The sequence below is a fragment of the Megalops cyprinoides genome, chromosome 18 (genome assembly GCF_013368585.1).
Source record: "Megalops cyprinoides isolate fMegCyp1 chromosome 18, fMegCyp1.pri, whole genome shotgun sequence".
In the NCBI taxonomy this organism is placed as follows: domain Eukaryota; kingdom Metazoa; phylum Chordata; class Actinopteri; order Elopiformes; family Megalopidae; genus Megalops; species Megalops cyprinoides.
In genome coordinates this window covers 22,033,037-22,056,726 of record NC_050600.1, presented here as the reverse complement: position 1 = coordinate 22,056,726, position 23,690 = coordinate 22,033,037, and the positions used below count along the sequence as shown (strand labels likewise).

Sequence of the window (23,690 nt, the reverse complement as noted above, 5' to 3'; positions counted from 1 at the left end):
GTTGTTCTACTGACACTCGGAGCACTGTATTACCAGAAATCCCACATCTACCACCACTGTTATGGAGCTTGATGATGATGACAAAGATGGTGAAGACAATGCAACATATCCGAAATATTTACATACTGAAAGAACGCTCCTGTGAGTTTAAACTCCATGCATGACTGTGATAAGAGTATAAAGAGGGAATCTGTCATTCAGAAAGCAACACAGATCTTCATTCTGGCTCTGGTTCAATCCAGCACTCTTGCTGAATTCCTCCGATGGCACTGTATCATGCCAAAGCACACAGGTCGTTCTAACACACGTCTCTATCGGGAGTCGCAAGCATCGCATTTACAAACAATGGTGACAAATCCAAGGGTTTATAGATGGCTGAAATGACTCGCAAGCTTTTTGAAGACACTCGCGGGTTTATCCTCAGTGAATCAGAGGCTGATAAATAATTGGCTTCTCTGCCTTGGATCGACAATGCTTGCTAGGCATGTTAAATAGCCAAGTGGTATTAATGTACAGGAATGGGCATGAATCCCACGCGCTGTGGTTATGGATGCGGGCCTCGTCTGGGCATATGGCCTTCCTGCATGAGAGAGACGGGGGGAGGTATCTGAGCTGGCAGACGGATGGGGTGGAAAGGAATGGAACAATGTCGAGACAGCAGTATGTCACTGAAATAACAGCAGCGCCACGCTGGAGGCCGGTGACACAGAAGACAAGGCACAGCCATTGGCTGGACATGTGAGTGGAGTCACAGCGTTCACAACAGTTCAGACCTGCTCCGTCTTATGGTAGTACTAAAGGGAGAAGTAAGTAATAGATGTAGTAGTTGCAGTAGTTGTAAAAGTATCAGTTATGAGAGTAGTAAGTGATAGATGTAGTAGTAGTAAGTACTGTACAAGCAGTAGTAATATTGTTAGAATTGGTGGTAGTAGCAGTCACCATTTAAAAACACATTTGAACACACCATGAGCATATAGAAATAATATTACCATACCAGCAATACACTATAGTTCAAAAATTAGACCAAAACTCTACCAGCAAGGGAAAACAGTCATGTTTCAAACTATTCCAAAGCCTGTTCTTCAACCCTAAATCTGGCAGTGTCTACAATAGCTTTTTGCTTTCGTTTCCTGAACCCCATGTTCCTCTTTACCAGAATTCCATGTCATCTCTTCATGCCATTCTCATAATTATCCTTCCATACAGTCATCCAGTCCTCAATATTTGTTTTATTAATATCCTCGGTCACGCTACATGTAATTAGATCTGTCAGCCCACAAAGGTTGCTATGAAGTATTTTTCTGATGTCATTGTTTGACATTCCCTCGATGCAGCTGAATATGGTGTTCATTAGAAATGTTGACATTTAATCAGCCACACGTGCGCGGACTGTTTAAGGGAGAATGGCCATATTGCCATCCATCCAGAGATGGCGCTCGGCCTGTTCTGCTGGTTTTGAATGTCTCCCCTGCCTCCCCCCATGGGCATGTGTTGACTGAGAGGCTTGGGATGCAGTGGTGTGTTGATGCGCTACAGGAGAAAGAAGCCCCCTCACCACCCCCCCACCCCCCTTTAAACAAAGCTGTTTATCAACGCCCAGCCGTGTGTGTCATCCCGGACTGGGTTTCTCTCCCTCTCAGACTCGCCCTTAACCTCGTCAGTAACACTGTACTCGACAAAACAAAGTCATTGTTAGCGCTCCGTGTCACATACATTGGCAGAAATGTAAATTCACACCTCCATTGCCCTATAGGTCAAACCACAAACTGCCATGAAATGGATTGTCAGTAAGAGGTTGACACAGGAGTGTGTGAGAAGTTGCTTTCAAAACAATGTACTGTTGACTGACATACTTAGCAAAGGAAAATAAAAGCAAAATTTCTACATCATTTTCTACATATATTACTTAAAATGCAGATTATGTAGATTACTCCCTCTAATAAGCATATTGTAAAAGTTATGTCAGGGCACAGGCACAGACTCAAACGCAGACAAGGCGTACTCAGGTTCCAAGATGCTTTATTGGCAGGGAAATCGCAGGGCAGGTTCGTAATGGCAGAACAGGCAGGGTCAAAAACTAGAAAGGCAGTCCGAGGCAGAACAAACAAGGAGCAGGGATCAAAAACAGGAGCAGGCTGGGTCAAACCGGGCAGGCAGGCAGAACAGGCAACCAAGGCAGGACGGCGGGCAGGGACGAAGTCGGATGTCAGGCGAAAGTCAGAACAGGAGCAACACGATGAATGATCAGACGGGTAGGCAACAGACGAAACTGAGATGAACTAGCAACGAGACAGAGACAAGCAGGGTATATAAAGGCAGGGCTAACGAGGGCTACACTTTTTTATTTTTTTTAATGCTGATCTGGCTAAATCTCTAGTAAATCTCAAAATGAAGTCTCGAACTCACGGGTGTCTTTCAGAATAATGATGCAGATTATCACTAGCTGCCACAGGTACACTTTTCTCAGTTAAGCCTTTGGATGATTTGGATCAATTCGCAAGACGCGTCAGGTCTGAGGGTCCTTCCAGTTTTTTTTTTTTTCCCTTAAATGAACTGCCTTAATCTCTCCCCATCCCAGACAGCAGAGTAGACAGTCTGTGTCAATTAATGCCTAAAAGGACTACTCTTTTCCCCCTAACCCAGATTTATCCGCTGTGAAAGCAAAAAAAAAAGGGAAGAAGCTCATCTGTATCACTTCACAGGATAATAACGGTTATGAGGAAATTGAATTGGCGCACTGATGGAAGCAGGGTTGACCCTAAAAGCAGGCTGTACCTGTGCCAGGTGTTCATTTCGGAGGCGTCGTTGGGAGCTGTCAGAGCCAGCTCGGGCACGCCGAGGTCACCATTCCTCCCCATAATGTAGTTCTGACAGGACCGCGCTCCCCTGATAGAGGAGTAATAGAGATGGAGGTGCCTAGCTCGGCGACACACGGTGATACCCAGTGGCGTGTGGTTTTGGTTTCCATCGATCTTGCCGAACAATGCTCCAAGATGTACTCCACATGACTCACACTGCACAAAATAAAGGCAGTGATTATTTTGATTACTGGATTTCATTGCTGTCTTGGTCTGTGCAGTAATCCTGATTCCCTGCTATTTACCGGATTGCTGGTTGTTTGAACAAATGAAAGTAATGTCATCCCTGGTGTAAAATGTTGGTGCATCACTGATCTGAGCCAAAAATTATTAGCTGAATAGCTAGTCAGGCATGCATTGTAGATTGTATGCAAGCTTGATAAACTGGTTTGTGGATCGGAAATAATCAAATTTGTTAGCGCTGCTCTGTTTTACTGTGGGACCTAAACCATCTCGCAGACAAGAGTCTGATTTACAGTGTGTCGACAGAGGGAAAGAGGTCTAAGAATACAGAAACCAAACCTGAAGTTATGAACATGCAACTCAGAGCTGCCACTCAGCTGTCAAAGGAGCTGAAGGCCTGGTTGCCAGCATCTTTACTGTGATCCAGCTCATCAAACAATGTGACGTGTGAATGAGGGATTTGAGACAAAGTGATAAATGATAGACTCAGAAGGACTGAAACAGAATGATACTGTCATGGGTAATGAACCACATTGGCAAAAAACGCCTCTTTTAAATTGAAATCTATTTATCCAAGACCTGTCCTATACTATGACTGCTTACCATCAGTAATTATTTACATAGTATAGTGCAGTAAAGTACAATATATCAGTATAGCACAGAATAGCATAGTATAGTATGTTCTCAGGTCCCTTCCACCACAAATACATTTAGGATATATATCATATGTATTTTGCTAATATGTTCTCACATCATTGCAGCATGGCACAGATTTTCTGTTGAAAACATTCCCTCTTCAATAGCTGTTTATAATTGAAAATGGCTTTTTTTCCCTCAATCTCACCAGGATGAGATTATCAGGATTTCCAGGGAACCTAGATATTGTGGTTATGAAGGGTAATGGTATTTCCAGAAAATACCTCTGTCAGTCAGTGAACGCAGTGGTTGAATGCAGACAGGCGGTGCTGTCAAGCAGGTCGATCTGTCCAATTCGGGGCAGGACGCGGGGGAGGCTGTTGGTAACCACAGGAGGGGAAAATGATCCCCTGAGTGCACAGCACTCATCTCTGCCCACAATCCCTGCCCCTTGGGCTCAGTCTGGTCTGAGAGAGGGAGAGAGAAGTTGGCTCTGGTCTGCTCTGCGTACACGGTAAAACTTCCAAGAGAAACTTTGGTAATTTAGCCAAGAAACTCAATCCTTACTGTTTATAGAATGCTTTGCTTGATGACTAATTGCACAACCTTTCCACAGTGTCTACCTGAGTCATAATTAGCTGTACAAGTCATTAGGCGCCCTTAATGTTGCAGCAAACTACCATTAAATGTTACTTATTATAATGTTGATTCAGGCTCTGATCATCTAAGCTGTAGCCTGGCAACAGCAAAATATTTTCAGTGGTTCTGTCAATGCAGAGGTTATACTCATCGAGAGAAATGTAGAATGGCTCCTCATGTTCAAAAGCAATTCTATACAGCTGATTTAAAATCAGGACTCTACAATCTGATGCAACGGTTTTGCAAATGAGCATTCTTTCAGGATGTGATGAGAGGTGAGTACACAGCCAATAGAAAATTGCAACAGACAATTGAAAAAAATTGCTTACAGTTTAGTATTCTATGTCTATGATATGTCATCTATATCTGTTCATTTCTAATGGCACAGATGTTACTGTTGTTATTTGTTATTAGCTCAGTGTACAACTTTATCCAGAGAAGATTGCATAGTGCACATAACAACCATGTACATAGCTACATATTTACTGAAGAAATTTGGGGTAAATGCCTCGATCATTGTTCAACAAAATCCTCTTGGAATCAAACCAGCTACCTGGAAGGGTATAAGCCCTACTCCTTAGAACCACCACTTTTTTTGAGCTGCTCATAGAATCATAACGTTGTCTTAACTTGGACATAATGCCATTTTTTTGGGGTATATATTAATATTTATTAGTGCATACAGCTGACATAAACTATCATTGGCATGTAATTACTGTATTTATTTCTGCATACAATCCAGACAGATGTGAACATACTATCCTCAAGCTGTAAGCATGTCCGAAATGTGCAATCTGAACTCACCTGAGGGACACGTGCAGAATTTTGAGCATCATTTCTCAGTCCTGCTTTTCGTATTCCATAACATTTGCATTCTCTGCTGCCACCTCTCCGACCGCACACTGATGAGCAGGATGGCTGGGTCAGGGGCGCAGATGACGGGACAGGAGGTGGCAGGGATCAGGTGTGAAGGCTGCATCTCCCAGCGTCCCATCACGTCCCATCAAGGTGCTCCGCCGAGGTGGCACTGCACGGACCTGTCACCTCACTACCGCCCCCGACCCCCACAGTTACACTCTCTCACACACACACACACACACACACACACACACACACACACACACACACAGACCCAGGCAGGTGCTTCCATCCTTTTTGTTGATCTGGCTGTCAGGGCACTGCTGGTGAACAGGCCAGGGGCATGCCCTGGGGTTGGAGGTCACATGGTTGAACAGGCAAACAAAGGAACTTCATGCAAAGGAAAACAAAACACCAAACACCTACTGGCTTGTCCTTTTGCCTACACAGCAACTATGTATATTAACTATGATTAACTTTCTTAACTCCTCATGCCTTAAAAGTAGAATAAATAATTGCCATAAATGCAAAAAAGCTGAACATAATGTAAGGAAAAAAAAACATGAAGAGGAGAATACCTCCAGAGAGAAATTATCACTGTGTCCAGCTTTGTGTTGAACAAACCAAGGACTCACCTGAATTCTAGCCAGGTGTTCCATGCATTCTAACACCGTATGAAGAAATACCTTCTAGTCTCAGTGTGAAATTTATTCATAGCAGCCGATTCCCACCTGTGCCTTCCGGTTCTGTCAGCCGAGCAGGTTGGGTTGTGCCGGGTCAAGCGTAGCAGACCGCCCCTGCTTTCTCAGGGGCTCCCGAGCCCCGTCTTGACAAAACACGCTGCCATTATAAGCCAAACATCCGGAGACGTCGCATTTGTCACCGCGTCTCCGCGGGGTCCGACGTGTCAGTTTGCGTTCAGTGACTCGCCCTGTAAAGGAAGTAACGGCCGACGTGGCTCCGGGCTCCGGTGCGCGTAAAAGATAAGCTGGCTGGAGCCCTGCCACGGTTGCAAATTGTCCACTGGTCCACTCTGGTGCGTAGGAAAAATGAGCAGACAACAAAGCTCTCTCTTTTATTTTTTGAACCTGTCCACTGTGTTGCACTGTGTCAACAAAGAAGCCCATCGCTACCAGGACAGTTGTCCAGTCCCATAGTGGAAGTGTTTCGGGCAAATTTCAGTTTAGTCTCTTACCAAAAAACACTTATCTATGGCCAGAATAATAGCTTTTATGCGGCCAGATTGTATTGACAATTCTTATTTCCACAGTATCTGGGATTCTTATTATAACATTGTTCTTTCTCAGGGAGGATTGTGGGTAGGAAGCAGACAGGAAGTGTGCTGTGGGCTGAGCAGTGACTGAGGGTTTTTTTTCCTTAAAGGATTTTTTGGCATTCTGACAAACCCTATGTTCTTGCTCAAAGCAGTGGTGGGACATGGGAAAAGTATGTATCAAGATATTTTTGGCAAGCATTTCCACAGAACATTACTGAAGGATTGAATAGGAGAGAAGGCTAGAGAGATTCTGTGAGTGGAGAGCAATATGTGCTGACGGTTGCGCTCACTCTAGGTGCTGAGCGAGGAGACATCCCAGAATTTCAGAACTTTAAGACAGGAAAGCCGAAGGTGCCCTGAACTGATCCTGTTTCAACCAGTTTTTGGACACAGACAGGGCCCAAAAAAGAAAACACTTTTCTAACCTTGAGAAATGGCTTTGGCCGGGAGAAGAAATGCTGTCTGTGAGCTGCTCTGCCTGAACTGAAGTTAATGGCCGCAACGGGTTGGGGGTGACTTGATTTCTGCTGCCAGCTGTTTGCTTCAGAACACAGCGGGGTGGAGGAGGCTTGCCACGCTTCATGGTGACCTGCCAGCTCCACCCCTGGCCCAGCCACACCTCCTGGAGACACTGTCCCTTCCTCCCTGTACTACAAGTTCAAACCCACGCAGTGGGGTAGGTATCAAAGTGGGTGTCGATGGACTCCCAGCCAGATTGGACTGGACTGGCCTTTTCTGAGTGCTGTAGGGACTTTCCACTGCCACTGAGGAAGAGCGGTAGGCCTTCTGCAGTTAAAGGACGTTTGAAGGACAGAAAACATTGGAGACCAGTTTTACATTAACTGTAAAGTTTGGTCTAGACCCCTTACCAACAGCAGCACAGTGCAGGTTTGTGGTAGATAAAAATGTTTCTTTCATGAGGCTGAGAAGAAGCAATTGCACCAGATAGGAATGATGGTAAAGCATTGAACTGCCCGGCTTTCCTCTGATATAACTGTTAATACTATAGCTGACAATCACGTGTATCCGTTTCTCTATAGTTTCTCATTTAGCTGAATTATTAAATTTAGCAAATTGATCATACAGATTCATTTATGCCCAATTTCCATAAAGAAACTGTATTTTTTTTCAATTCTCATTAATATGTTGTTTATTTTTTTGTTTTCTTCACCTCAGATTGCTTTCATGATGCCTGCATGGTGCTGTGCTACATGCTGTATAACTGTAAGGTGTTCTTCAAGCAGCATACTTTGATCACAACTTCTTTCATATTTTCAAAGCATCATTTCTCTTATTCATGATAATATTCATTATTTCTACGAAGTGCTCTGTGACAATTCCCTTTTAAAGAGTCCCCACACACACACAACTTGTACCCCTGTACCCTATGCAATAAACACTGTACAGCTGCGAAGGACAGTTTTCAGACTTGATAGTCACCGTTTTCCACCAGGGAGTGTTTTTCATTAAAATAGGGATTTAAAAGTATTAAAAAATCTGTTTGCCATTTGGCTCTACTCTGACACAGAAAAGCTGAGAAACTAACAAAATGTCGGAAGAGTGTATGAGCAAAACATGGCAGATGCTCCCTGCTTTCTTGTAGGCAACTCTTGTAGGCAACACACCCACGCACACAGGAACGTGCAAAACAACAGTTTGAGTAATATAAAAGTGCGTTGCATTAGGGGCATTGTGGGAGTAGAAGTGATTTTTTTTCATCGCAGCCTTTGAGTGAAAGTTTTCATGGGTGGCAGAACACAGGGAGATCTGAAGTACAATGCGAACTCTTTAAACACGGGAAACACTGATATCATTAACTTCAATCACCATCACTTTTGAAGAGTTCTCAGTTCATTTGACCTCTTTATTGGCCTTTTATTTTTTCCCTTTGTTTATTATTCAACAAAGGACTTCATTCCTAATTGTTATTGCACCGGGGTCAATTATGATGATGTGTTAGTAATTGCCGTAATTAGTCAATTACAGTCTAATGGAATCTGTTTCGAGCTTGATATCGGATAATTTGATGGGCATTTTACCCTCCTTAAGTGACCTCTTAATGAGGCTCCATGGTTATGTTTCATTGTTGATTCTCAGTTTTTGTTCCACGTAATTGTAATTCTTTGACATTTGTGTCACGTGTCACCCTAGCTAAAATGCATAATTGAGGTAACCGCTGGTGTGCTGTGAACGTAGTTCTGACAGAAAATGGCAATAATGGGAATGTTATATCCCTGTTCTGACTGCTGTCTCTGTAGTCGTAATAATCGGGCATTAAAGCAAAGTGGCTGTATGCTATATATAAAATTGCCCATGTGCGCTAACTGTTGTGGCGCGGCTGGGGTCACGGATTGACCTTGTTAGGAAACTGGGGGTGTGTACTGCGTTTATTGTGATTCTACCCTCCAACCCCCTCACCCCCCTCACTCGCCCCACCAAAATGATTCATTGACATATTTCAACCAGAGGAAGTAATTAATCTCGTTTTACGACAGCTTTCCCCAAATAATTTAGCGAGAGTTTTTAACTGTGCTGACTAATTACGCACATCTGAGCGCCAGAAGAGAAGACTGAAGCATCCTTACCAGGCAAAATCGTACAAACGTCCTTACGGCAAGGCAGCATTTGGTATGTAATTAGCTGAGGCCTCTTGAATAAATTAGAAAGTTTACGGGGGGCGGGGGGCGGGGTCTGTTGTTGGTACAGTATGCGATCACAGCTGTTCGAGTTGTGTGAGTGTCTCTTGTGGTCCCTCAGAGAGAGGCGGAACGAACCGCAACATGTCATGCCCCTAAACACCTTCATCGTGAAGTTGTCACCTGCCTTAGTCAAAAGCGACATGACCAAGTTAAATCTTCATGTAGTATTCACCTTTATGTTCTCCTAGGTTTTTATTTACTAATTAATTTTTAAGACTGCAATAACCTCCTGTAATTATCTAGGCTTTCCAGCACTGCTGCTCATTGTTGCAGGGCTGTGCGAGTCAGCATTAGGGAAAGGGACCTGATAAAGTGGACATTCTGTTAGACCAATACCGGATTGACAGAATCTGTATATTCTGTGTTAATATTATCCATGTATGTGCATGCACAAAGCTCCAACAAATGCATAAATAAAAATATAAACCATCCATCCTTTTCAGTTTGTGTATGTGGAATGCTGAGAAATGATGAATCAAAACATATAATATAATACAATATACCTATGAATTAATCAAGTGCAACAACCACCTCCATTTTAACAGGACACAGGATAGAGTCAGGTTAAGATTTCAACTCAAACGAAAGTTTTATTCGAACAATGAAAACACTATAAGTATGCAGCAGTTTAACAACACAGTTAAAGCAATGAATGTCACAGGGGTGACTGCTGCACAACTCTTTCCAGGGCACTACAAACACAATTGATATTCATAACACAAACTTTATATCTAGTATCGACCACAGTCACGCTGTTGAAATGGAACCCTTAACTGACACGACTGATAATTAACATACCGTGGGTTTGTCTTTTGCGTCTCTGCTCATAATTAAATGGAACTGCGCCGGGCCTTCAAAAAATCACTGAATATAGCATGCTAATTAACACTGATGAATTACACGCCTCAACAACATTTGATTCATATTTCAAAGGAGGGGCTCTCCGCATACATTGTGCCTGCTGACGGTTTGCCGACCAAATGTGACCCGACCGCAGCTTAACGGAAATAAGGCTGGCGATCCTGGAAAGTGGAAGCCCGCGCGCTAGGAAGCCCGCGGCGTCCTAGCCGTGAGGCAGGGGATTCATTCGGGTAAGTGACAGTGACAGTGTCGCACATTTTTTCCTACCGTTCGGTAGAGGCAAAGCACCTATGAGTCTCGCCACTAAACACACCAGACACTGCCCATGTGTGTAAACTCAAAGTTTCTACACAAGTCTCTACACATCTTTTCTTAGCAGTCTCCTTGTCGTCAGACGAATGACTGGTCCGCTTTCGTTGATAAGGACAACCCGGTGTTATGAAATGTGAAAGAACCAGACCACACGGCAATCGGCTCACGCAACACTTGTCCCAAATAGAAACCGCAATTTGACGAGCAGTGTCGGCTTGAAAAGATTAATGAAAATTGTATGCTTTCAGAAGCAGAACATGACAACAACAATGGAAAACAATCAGAAAGATGTACTTTTTACAAGGAATTGAAATTGCGCCGTTGTATCGGGGACCTACGATCGCTTGATCGTTCACAAATAAAACAGGGGATTTAGGTAATTTGCCTATTCATAGATGTACTCTATTTTTACATTAACACTCGCTGGAGATTTAACCCTCATATTTTTGTTTCCAGGATATCCGAACTGTGCAGTTTTGCAGGGTCTGTATTAGAGCGTCCCATGCTTAATCGTCTAGAGAGATTTTCCTAAATGAGCTAAAGGTTGGAATGACTGTATGAAATGCTGTCATTCTAAACGCATGAACATTTGTCATTTCCTGTTTATTGTCCCCACCCTCCCTGATTTCATTGTGGGCCTTCCAGACATGACCAAGTTAAACGGATTCAGTTACACTTGTGGCAAAACCTCACAATACAGCCAGACACCCCCTTTGTCCATTTGACAGGCCCAATTTTTCCGCCTTTGCTCCACAACCCCCCAATAAGCGCCAAGCATTTCACATCTGGGCGAGGATTCGCCCCAATGAATGGTCCATCTGTCTTTCGGAAAAGAACACACCATCCAGGTGCGCCGTCTCAAGCTTGTCGTGTATGATTTTCTACCTTGTATTCCCATGTCCAGAGTCACATCAGCGTCCGGCAATGTCCAAACCGATCCCGCAACGTTGTTCTTTTTTGTTGCGACACAAGTTACTGGAAAGGGTATTTTTTCCTGTGACCTCGCCCGCTGATATTGACTGGCATTTTGGAAATATGGGACGTTGGTGAAATTTGGCGGTGCCTCAGCGCAGCTTTTTTTTTCTGGGGCGTCAAGGGATTGAGCGAAGCGAATCAGGCGTCTCCAGAGAGCGTCCATCGAGACCTTGCTGGTGACTGCGTTTCGCATTGCCAAAGCGTGAAAAAAGGAGCAGGTCTGACAACGCACGCGAGCGGGATCCCACAAGACATTTAGCCAAAGACAGGTAACTGACTGAGCTGGGAATCACTATATTTACACAGCAGGATGCGAATCCTTGGAACCGTTTAGGTGCTAACAAAAAAAAAAGACAAGCAGCCTGACGAGAAGCCTGAAGCCTGACGGAAAATGCTGATTTTCAACTTGCATGAGGTTTATTTGGACTGCTACAGTAGACTTTGACAGTAGATAGTCATAATAGTCAAAGCCTTCTAGAAAAAAAAAAACTTCACAGTGAAACATCTCCTTACTGATCATTTATTTTTCACTCAGTAGGGTTTGGTGTGTCAGGGGCTGGGATTCACGAAAATCAAACTCGTAGAATGAGGTTAACTTTGTGAGGTGTAAAAGAATCAGGTCTGGCCAGAACGGCTGTTACGAAACACCAAAGGAGAGAGAAACGCAAGTCAAGGAGGTGAATGGACGATGCTTGTCTTACGTGATGTGCATTTACAATGAGAATTTCGGTATATTCACCGATTTCAGTATATACACAAGGATGCGTGGATGTCGTTTTTCCGCCCGAGACACGATCGGACCAGAAGCAGCGTCTCTTGTTTTCTGTGCACTTCTTTTTTTTTTTTTTTGCGTCTCTCCTGGCCCCGCCCGCTGCTGTCCTTCTGGGGGATGGTGGGGGTGGGGGGAAAAAGGGGAGGAGGAGGAGGAGGAGGATGGTGGGGGGGGCGGGTTTAGGTGAAGTCCTTGGAGACGGCCTCGATGAAGTTGGGCGCCGACATGAGGATGGTGAAGGTGCAGATGATGGAGAAGAGCGAGAAGGCCACCAGGCAGAGGCGGTCCACCACGGCCGCCGCGAACTTCCACTCGCCGCACACGGCCTCGCCCTCGTCCTGGTCGCGGAAGCGGCGGGCGATGTAGCGCACCTCCTCCAGGATGCGGCCGATCTCCGGGGCGTGCTCGGCCAGCGAGGCGCCGTGGCGCTCCCGCTCGTCGGTCGGCGAGCCGCCGGCGCGGCCGCACACCACGCCCGAGTCGCTGCTGGCCGGGCAGCACGGGTTCTCCATGGTGTGGTAGCCGAAGTAGATGTTCATGTTGCCGTTGGCGCTGGCCCCCGGCTGGCCCGCCATGGCACTCATCTCGATGCTGCTGGCGCTGCAGTGGTGCTGCGGGGCGTGGCTGTACTTGTAGCCGATCAGCTTGCGGTCCTCTCCCGGCTGCTTCATGCGCAGGAACCAGGCGCACCAGTTCAGCAGGACGACTCGAACCTGAGGCCAGACGCAGGAATTATGCAGGGTCAGTGAAGAGGGACACAGAGAAGATAAGGAGGAGAGGGACTAGAGGAGCATAGGCACAGAGTTTTACATTCAAAGCATATACCTACTTTGCTGAGTGTATTCCCTCCTCCGGAGTGACACTGCTGCCTAGTTTTGGTTGTACATGTTGTCAAACATGTTTATACAGTGGGATATTCACCCAATATCTTGCTGTAGGATACATAATAAGTAGCCAAACAATGCACAGACATGAAGCAAAACATAGGCTCCGTAACCACACACACACACACACACAAACTGAATATATTCCCCTAGCATAAAGAGACAGAAACCACACCTAAAAGGGTAATACACCTCCGATTCCCTCTCCTACATAATACAAACACCATGATTTGCTTCACAAATTGAGACAAGAATCAAAAAGAACTTTTCTGCTTTGGCTACTGTTTTTTAAGCATTGATATTGAACACCTCCATTTTCATTATAGCATTTCAAGTGCCCAAACGTAGCCTGCTTAGCTCTTTAAAAGTTACTAAAGGGGAGCAGTTGTAAGGACACTTTAGATGTACGTATGTCATTCAAAATTCCAGTCAGGAAGTAGTTTCAGTCTCAGGTGGCAGAAAGAGGTCAGAGCAGTAATGACACTTTGCAGTCTTCCCAAGGTTTGGAACTGCAAATGCATTCCACAAAAAGGATTATTATGCTTTTTTTTACAATGAAAAACTGTGCCATGCAGTACAAATCCTTAACAGCTTCAGTGTATTAATGATTTGCAATTTGGCCTATAATTAAAATCACAGAATGAAATGTGTGATAAAACATAACAATCTTATTAAGAGACATAAATTAGAATGAGAACAGAACACTGGCATTGGCGGATCCACCGAGGTAGGACGATCTCACGCTCTAAAACTCGTATTCCAGAGGGGAATTATGGGATGTAGGGCAGGACTAGTCCTAATGCCCATTGGGTGCTTATTGCAAGGCCAAAAGGAGAAGAAAGGAGCCTGATTTACCAAGTGGGCAGCATTACCCTGGAGACGAAAATCAACAACAAAGACCCAGGCCGACAACACCAGATAAACAACTACACACAGGGGAGCGGGAATCTCAAGCGTCTTTGTTTGGCAATCAAAAGAAAGAGAGGAAAAGATGTAAAAAAAAAATACACACTTCGTAGCTGCTTTTATACCTTTTGGGCTAAAAAAGATTGTGCTACAAAGTTGTGAGTTTCTGAAATTGGGCTAATATTTGCGCAGGAAGGCCTCAAATAGAAACGCAGAGAAAGTATGAGTAACACCCCCTCCCCAGTCCTGTAGTATGTATGTTTTTTCCCTCCCCGGCTGAGCGTAGCATGCGATCTTACAAGAACCTATGCCCAGCACCTTGTAATCTGCCACCCGTTGCCCTTTGCCTTGGCCAGTCACAGCACCCCGTTTCCACCGTAGAATGTAAGGTTGTTTCACAGGTGCGTGCACTCGAACGCAACAGGGACAGGATGTCAGGAGCAAGTACGCAAAATACACAGCCTCTCTCTGAGAACCCAGTTCACTCTTCTGTCCATTTACCTTTTGGTCTCTTTTTCTCCACTCCACCGCCACAATGTATGTTCAGTCATTCAATACAGTAGCTTTCTACGTTTTTTAAAATAATCTACTAATAAAAGCAATTCGGTACACGTTGCCAAGAGATGTTCACACACATCGCATCAACACCTTATCTGAGAGAGGATGTTCAAGCTTCATCATCCAGCCTTTACCGATTATTCTGAAGAATGCTTTTAGAGTATGTAGTTGATTCTGCCTTTCATGGTAGAAAGTGCCGGCAAAGAAAGGGTGGCCTACTGCAGGACCGAGGTGCATTAGGAAGCGTGTGCTACAGGTAGGAGCACCTGCTAGTGACCGTCAAAGGTGAGAGAGAGTATGGGGGTGGGGTGGGTGGAAGACAGCGTTTCTGTGCTGACCACGCTGTGGACAGAAGAAAAGAGCCCTTGGAGGCTCCATGAAAAGATCCCAGTAATAACGTTTCAAAGAGAACACCTCGTGCTTTTCCCTGCTCTGCTATCACCATCCGCATAAATCCATCTGAGTTGGTAATACTCAGATTCTGCTCTGTTATAATGTAGTCAGTTTTTTTTTTTCCTTAAATTTGGAAGAAATTTTCACTTCTTTCCACTGGGAAAATTTGGCTGGGGAGAGCAGCTGCGTTAATGATGAGTCACACAGGGATGGAACAGCCCCATTTCACAGAAAAAAACCCCAATGCGACAAGGCTGAAAATCAAAATGGCTATAAATGCAACTACTTTAACGAGCCGGAGAGCGGTCTTACATAAGGCAGACTGCTGTGAGCTCACACAGCCCACCCCAGGAGAGCCGTTTATGGGCCACTTTAGCGGGGGGACATAATAGCCTGTAACATGTAACTGTTGAGCAGAAGACTCCTTTCCTGAAATACCTGACTGAAGAGTATGTACCATATAGAACTGTTCAGAACCATCTAAAACCTCTTTTCAGCCATCAGAAATGATGGCTAGTCTAGTCTTCGTTGCCATTATCCTAAAATGGACTATGTCATTGTGGAATGTTACTTCTAGACACTGCGAATGAGGCCAAGCAAAGTCCAAGAAAATCTTAAATATGCCATTTAAATAGGACTGTGCCATACAGGTTATGTTCTTTGTTTGATTACATTAAAATGAAATCATGCATTTGACTGACATATTGCCTTATAAAGAATATAAAGAATAAAATTTGTATTCCATGCAATTCTTGACTAGTTGCACCGTTAAGCAGTAATGCCGTTGGCCATGTACTGAGTTGGATGGATTTCATGACCCCCCTGGTCTTTTTCCCACCCTCCATTCTGCTGCTGGGTGACTTACCCACTTCGGCATCTTTCCTCCGTGGGGGTCATGGTGGTGGAACTGGAGGACAAGGACGGTGACCACCACAGAGAGGCCCACGATCATCATGGTGCTGGCGAAGTACTGGGCTGAAAGCATAACAGTGCATGGTCAGCATGCACATCTGTAACAGCACCACAACCTTTTACAAAGTAGCATATTTTACTGTAGCAGCTACTAGCGATGACAGAGTGAGGCTTCATGAACCCCAAACTGGGAGTGGTTGTCATATGTTGTCAGTGACTTGCTGGTTTGAGCCAATCATGCTGTTTTTTTTCAGTAGAGTTTTTTTTATTTGGTTCAGAAAAGTTATTAGTTGATGGCAGATTGTATTTCTGCCCATTATATTAGACTCCCTTACCTTAGCAGCAACTACCCACTTACATCTTTACATCTTATCCATTTAAGCAGCTGGATATTTACTAAGGCATTTCAGGTTAAGAACCTTTCCCAAGAGTCCAAGAGCAGTGCCCTTCTTTGGAATGGAACTGCCAACCTTTGAGCTGTGAATCTCGCTCCTCATCACAACACCACACTGCTGCTATTGCCATTATACGGTTCCCTAAACCCATTATAGGATTCATGAAGCCTTGCAGATTGCACCATTCCCATGCAATCAGTGCATTTGTTTCTCCAGCATATGCCATCCATTCTGTTCCAATCCTGCTGCACTTCTCCACCTTTCTTTATTTCTCTCCTCCTCTCTTTTTTCTACCCCGATCCATCCCAAAAAAAACAAAACAAAAAAAATCCTTCAGATCCATCAGCGATAGAGAAATAACAGCAAATTAACCTTAACAGGAAAAGGCCTGTCTCGATTCCATGTTTAACAGCACCACAGGTGATACTGAACCAAGACGCGTTCACCCTAAATGCTCTTCTTCCCAGCGTCTGAAAAATGGTGACAGGGGCCGATATATATCGCTCCACAGACGCGTGCTCTTGCTAAATGTTTCGGACAGGGGGGTAAACGCTTCCTGGGCAGGGACCGCCATGTTTGACAGCGGCCCCATTTGGGACACATTTTTTCTGTCTAGGTGACAGTGCTTGAACCGGCTTTGAATTGTGCCTGGGAGTCCTCGCCATTGTCACCATGGAGGAAAGCTGATGAATAACTCTTCTCTTAAACGGCACTCTCTCTCTCTCCTGTCAGCGTCTAAAGACCTGTGAAGGGCACAGACACAGCCGCTGAGCGAGGCCTGGTTTGACTTAAATCCTGGCCAATGTCCAGCTTTTACCCCAAGCTGAGGTCACCAGTCCAATTATTAGCTTTTATTATGTTTTTATCCCTTAATCATTTTTATTCTGGCAGCTCATTTTTAAAACATTCAGACCATCTCTGTTCTTGTGTAAAAGAAGACTGAGCTGTTCAAAGTGTGTCTGAAATACCATATTGTAGCACACACACATTTCTAAAGACTATATTTAAGGTATGCATTGCCTTGTGTGAACATAGTTCTACATGATAGCATACATTATTTTTGATAAATAACAACCCATATCTTTTCCAAAGACAGATATGTAAAATTGAGGTAAAATGTGAAGATAATGACTCACATTTGATATGAAATATGCTTCTCTACTTGAGAGTGCATCCATATTTATCATATATGGTTGATGAGCTTCATTAATTGTAAGTGAAAACATATAACATATTGGAGGAACTTCGTCACTCCTGATTCACATTACATAAATCACGCTGTGGAATCAGTGAAATGTGGATGGATCTGTTCAGTTTAAGATGGATTCATCATGACCAATATTCTTGTTGGTTTAGAACTGCTGTTTTAGTACTTAGCTGCCCTAATCCAGGGCTGCAGGCAGTCTCGGCACCAGGAGAAAATTCAGAGGGGTGCAATTGCAATCCATAAGGGTGCACAAAAAGTCATACATAGTATGTAGACATTGGGACATAAGGAGACAACTGGGGGTGCACTGAGGTCTGTCTGGAGGTGCCTAAGCACCCCCATAGTACCAGGCCTGGCTGCAAGTATACAGTAGGTCATAATGGACCACATACAGTTGTATAACTGGGTACCACAACAGCAGTAGTGTCCAATGAAATTTGAAGCCCACAACCTTCTGGTTATATGTGTCTTAAACAGTGCATAGTCAACTATGCATGCATACATACACAAATACACACACACACAGAGTCAGTTCCAGCTAAATGCCCACAGACTAGTATCAATCTCTTACTAACAAACAAGCATCATTTCCTTACAGTCTCACTGACCCCACCTGCTACCTTCCTGTAGCACTGTAATGGCAAAAAAGAGGGGCTCTCTACCCCCCGCCAGGGAGCGCCCCCTCTATTCCTGGCCCCGCCACTCTTCTAAGCCTTTGAAGTGTGCGCTCTCGGAGCTGCAGATAATTGATTCCCCCCGTCAATCTCCTCTCCCCGGTTTCCCCCTCCGGAGAGGCCTGCTGCCGGGTCCCCGCGCAGCGGCACCAGAATCGAGCCCCACGTCGTGGTGTCTGCGGCACATCGTCTCATCGCTCACAGCCAGCCCCCTCAGTGACTAATGCGGCGGCTTCCAGCTGATAGCGCCGCTCCGCTAACAAATAACGGAGATTAAATCAAACGCTAAAATAATGGCTGCTAATTCACCATGAATTATCACCACTGCACATTTGCTGTTCTGCCGGGGCTCGTTACATTGATTACGCATCGGGCTTGATGTTGAGCGTATAGTCGGAGCTGTTCTCACATGGGTACAGAGATCAGAGCCACTAGGGATGGTTGCTTGGCATATGGCAATTATTATGCGATTTGTTTAGTCCTAACCCAGGATAACTTATGTAGGTTAGGTTGTACATCCATTTATACAGCTGTGAATTAACTGAGGCTAAACTTCCATTTCTTCCAATATCCAAGTTTCCACATGGGATTTGAACCTATAATCTATAACCTTGCAGTCACAAGTCTGTTCCTTGGTCACTACTCCACATTGCTGCCCACGTCAGCTTTAGAAGTCAGAGAAGCATAGCTATGCACTTGTATATGCTCGAAAGTGCCCACAAACACACACACCATAGCTTGTGGTTTGTGAAAAAGCATAATATTCAACAGCAAAAATGCAATAATGATCAGGACTATTTCCAATTGAAACTAAATATTCCTATCAAAACTAAAAATGTATTTGTTTAAAACGCGCTCATTTTCAACCATGACCCAATGGACTTTAAACATGTGCACCTTTGAATGGCAGAGTGCGTTGATTTTTCCCATGAGGCCTTTCTGCAACCCCGAGCATGTGTCAGGACACATCCAGTAGTGCGTTCTCTGTGCCTGCCCAGATAGAGACCCCTGCTCCCCCATGATGGATCCCCTCTGACAGGCTTCAGGTGTGATATCCCTGCATGCCTCAGTCACGGCCTGACCCCCCAGTCCTTAGCCACGGATGGTCACACACCTGCTTTAGCACCGTGGAGGAAAATCGCTTTGCATGGTTCAAGGGGATGGTTGCATGGCTGCGTGCCTGTTTTAGCACAGTGGATGAAATCTCCTTTGAGCGGCTGTATGGCCATACATCTGCTTCAACACGGTAGAGGAAAACTCCTTTGTGCGGTTCAGTGCAGGTGGAAAAACAGCAATAAAGACATCCAAATCATGTTTGCATAAGCAGGAAGCTGTCGTCCCTATGTTATAACACCATCTGTCACCTGTAGCGATTCCATTGCTAAATTTTCTGGTGCAATGAAGTGTTTGCAACACCAGCGTACTATTTATGCTATAAAGGGCTGTGGCAGGGTTGAGGAATACAGTATCCCAACATGGTAACAGTTCTTCTGCTGTTGTGTCACCGTGTCACTATTGCAAATGATGTTTTGTACCACTTCTCCTAATAGTTAGCCTCACTCAGAAAGGCAAAATTAAGCTGGCAGATCTTCCTCTACCATCTCTTTCATGTTCATCCTTTGCCATTACAGCGTGCCTAATTTTGAATAACAAGTGACTGTTACATATTCTCACTTCACAGTACCTTATTACATATGATATTTTTTTTTTCATTTCAGTGACTGCTGTGTTCATGACGCTGTGTAGACAACCGGAGAAAAAAAGGAATGGTCTCCTATGATTCATTCAACTGTGGCCACCTTGACAAACAGGAAGTTCTCACCCACCGATCAGAGGCACCGAGTCGGAGGTGGCCGGCATGATCTCGGCCACCAGCAGCATGAAGACAGTCAGGGACAGCAGGACCGTGATTCCTGAGGAAGAACATAAAGGAGAAGGACTCGAATTGACACACACCGAGACGATTCATCAATTCCCCTGACGGCCGAACGTTCCCAAGCATTGATCCTGGCCGGTATTCATCTCCCTGAGTTCACGGCGGGCAGGCAATCGATGTTCGCACCGAGGCTCTCCACGGGTGGTGTCTCATGGGATTGCGGATCGGGGACTGGGTCATTAGGTTAACTCGCCAAATGTCATTGTGCCTCCATGGTAATAAACTGCTGGGAGGGGGCCACTGCACTTCAACGTTCGCGCTTTTGGACAAGCAAAGACTTATGGGTACAAAGGAAGTAGGTGGAGGAGGTGGATAAGTACTTTAGCCTTGAGGGAAACTACTTCAGTTTAAAACCACAGCTCAGACTGTATAATTTAAAGGTTGATTTGTATTGAGGAATCAGTCAAAGTAAATGTCTTGTTTAACAATTGATTTTGACTTAGTTCTTTGTACTCCTTCTTTGTCTTTGTCTTCGAGACAGACAATGGAAATCCTTGGCCCAACAACATCTCTCCAATCTGAACAAAGACTGACATAATCTAATTCAAAAGGATTTTAAACTGGGAACAACAGGAAAAGTTACTGATGGCTAAATGGGCTTAATTTAAGTTAGTGAATCAAGGAAGAATGTCACACACGTCATCAACGCGCTAGCGAATTGAAGAAGCCTATGTGTACAAGCTGCTCTGGAATGCCTGCCCACTGCTGCATATCTGTACTGTTGCCTTTCAACACACTGCGACTATATTAAATGAGATTTAAATGAAAGAACTATCTGATAAAGTTTTTTTAATGAGAAATTTTCACATCCACTGCAACTTCAATTTTCAGACTCATTTGCTTCCTTTCATTGTTTGCTCAGATTTTCCTTGTGACTTGAATCTAAGGAGAGCCCGAAATGAAGTAAATATGGTAGAAGGAAACACTGAAAAAAAGACAAAGGTGTGCACTGAAGGAGAAAACGAGCTCATAATGGAAACATAACGGAAGGAATAGCACAGACAGGCGGCACAGAAAAAAAAGAAAAGCAACACAGAATACTCCTATGCATTTGTAATGCTTATGAACCAGGTATAATGGGAGGCATCATTATATCCCAGAATGCACTGCTGCTTGTGCCTTACCCAGCGAGATCTTCTCCCCGGAGTCAGCAGGCAGCAGGAAGACGAGCAGGGCGAGGCCGGAGATGAGCACGCAGGGGATGAGCAGGTTCAGACCGTAGTAGAGCGTTCGCCTGCGCATGGTGACTGTGAACGTCACGTCAGGGTACGGCTCCTTACAGCACTCGTAATACAGCTCGTTCCTCTTGGCCGGGACTCCTGCAGGCCACACAAGATGGAGGGGTGGTTTTTAGTCATCACTGAATGGATACACGTGTGAGGGCAGTAGGGCTTGAAACCTGAGGGTTGCCAGGTCGATTCCCAGTTGGGCTGGGGTTGTTGTGTACTTGGGCGGTTGGTGGTTAACCTGATTTGTCTTTGGAAATATCCAGCTGTGTAAACGGACAATGTAAAAGTCACTCTGGGTAAGAGAGGCTGTTAAGCAAAAATGTAATGTATAGTGTGTATATTTTTGTAGGATTAATGTTTCCTGTTAGAGCCATTTATAAGATTTTCATGAGACTGGGGAGTGAGCACCAACTGTATTCTTTCTACCTCTCTGGACAATTGTTAAAGTTGCAACATACTAAAACACTAGGGTGAATTCCTAAAGATACTGCTGTTCTCTACATTAACAGTGTGATCAGCCTCAGCCTTGCAGTGTTGCTGATTCTCCTGACGGATGTCCCTGTCAGCTGTTTTACTTCTGACATTTAATCCATTTAAAACCAGTTTTCTTTGGCTGCCTGTAGAAAAATGAAATCAATGCCTTCCCTCCTGTCAAAGTTCAGCAGAGATAATTTGTGGTGAACCATCCGTTTCTCCAAAATGGCATTGTTGAATTCCTGTCAAGTTTTCATAGAGATTTTCAAAGACTTGCATTTTTGTTCAAAAAGTCACACAGGTTTTGTGAAGTTGGTGCCTCGTAATGTCATTAAATAATGGAATGATGTTTGATGACCACTTATATCTAATGTGAGAAGAGTTTAAGCTATCTCCAGTAAGTAACTACCATCAGAATCCAATGTCTAACTTCTGACAGTTTCCATAGTTAGGGCCCTGATTTTACTTCTATTGACCCCTCTCTGGATTTCATCATTGTTGCACTGCATTGTTACTGAAGATGGGATTACCACTGACAGCCATTTTCACAGTCATGAGTCAACTCCGCAATCACAGAGCGACTGGTCTTTTGCTGATCTTTACCACAGTATGGTGCACATATCCTGATTATTGCTGTTTAGAGAGCCTATTTTCAAAGCTTTTACTGTAAAATATCATCTGGTGCCATGTTGTTTCTTGGGTTGCCAAATGTGGTGGGGAGTACATCGCTGTTTCTCCCTCCTGGGACTCCCCTCAAGTCTGAGCTTGTGTTAATTCTGGACCGCGAAGCGTCCACACAGCCGACCTCACAAGCCGACCTCTCTCCTAATGGCACAGGCGTTAGCACTGACAGCCAGATCACCGCCAGCTCCGCCATCTGCGCCCGGCCCCTGGAATCAGCTAACTGGCACCAATCGCGCGGCTTATAGCAGCGCGACCGGCCAGAGATCCCCGACCAGGAAGCGGCGGGGCCGCGCCACCCGCGGCCGAGACGGTAAAAGCTGACAGGGACTGACGGTCCGGCTGTAAAGAGAAGGGCTCTTCAGCCTGTCGGCGGAGTGATTTGTTTAGCGTGCTTCCCCTGACACCTTATTAAGATGGTAAGACTCCCCTCGCTGCGGTCTGACACAAGCTCGATACCGGACCCGGGGGGAGAGGCCGCACGACACGAGCTGACCTCTCTGTTAATGTCGACGGCCATCGATTCCTGCCACCCGCATTGATCCGTGTCACTTCACTGGAGTTTAACTTCACCCAGACAGGAGCATCAGGGAAAGGAGGGAGGTGGCAGGGTGTGAAGAGCAGGGTCACTCGCTATAAGGACAACTACTGCGCCATGGTGCTGTGGGACCTTCATCTTTTATCTAAACAAGCAGGACCGTTCTCCAAGAAAAGAAACACCAAGAGAAAGTTTTGAGTTGGACACATCCATTTTTATGCATAGGCATTGAATGTGCCACACTTTCCCTGAGGGTTTATTTTCAAATGCTAGTGACTGTTCTGAGGTAACCTAAAGACTGATATCCAGTACCATTATACATTGATTGAAAATTGTGAGGTAAAGTATCGATCATTTCCAGTGCCAATGGTACCATTTTGATGGTCTAAATGGCTAAGACATTACTGAGTTTTCATTACAACAACAGTTCATCTATGTGTTTACTCACAAATATGCATTTTGACTTTACAAATCAATGCATTTCCTCAGGAACAATGCCCGAAGAAAAGGTACAGCCCAACAGGGAGGGCTCCTTCAAACAGCAGAGGTTTGTAAATCCAGAGCAGATTGGGCCGACCTGAAGGAGCCGCGTATCTCAGACTGCAGATGGAGCGCGTGAAACAACGAGGAAAAACAATATCACAAATCAGCTGCGAGAGGCAGGGGAGCAGAACAGCCCGCCCAGACACCCCGGGGATGGCGGCGCTCCTCATTCAGGGGGAGGCCCCCCCGTCTGAGCGGCCATCTGGCTCCCCTTATCGCACCGTTCAGGCAGAGGTGTATATGGTTGGGGGCGATGCCTCGACCCCTGCCGTCGGTCCCCGTAAACAAGGG

At 45.0% G+C, this 23,690-nt stretch overlaps 1 protein-coding gene across 1 annotated transcript in view; it reads right to left on the bottom strand.

Moving 5' to 3' along the window:
• Positions 1-12,217: 12,217 nt before the first annotated feature.
• The window catches only part of LOC118793124 (neuronal acetylcholine receptor subunit alpha-7-like), a 74,179-nt gene continuing 62,706 nt past the window's right edge, over positions 12,218-23,690 (bottom strand). Inside the window, exons 8-11 of the mRNA XM_036551134.1 lie at positions 21,059-21,253; positions 19,825-19,911; positions 15,676-15,785; positions 12,218-12,782 (exon numbers count right to left, since the gene is read on the bottom strand). Of these exons, the coding sequence (XP_036407027.1) occupies positions 12,249-12,782; positions 15,676-15,785; positions 19,825-19,911; positions 21,059-21,253 (926 nt within the window). The 3' untranslated portion in view covers positions 12,218-12,248. The remainder of the gene's footprint in view (positions 12,783-15,675; positions 15,786-19,824; positions 19,912-21,058; positions 21,254-23,690) is intronic.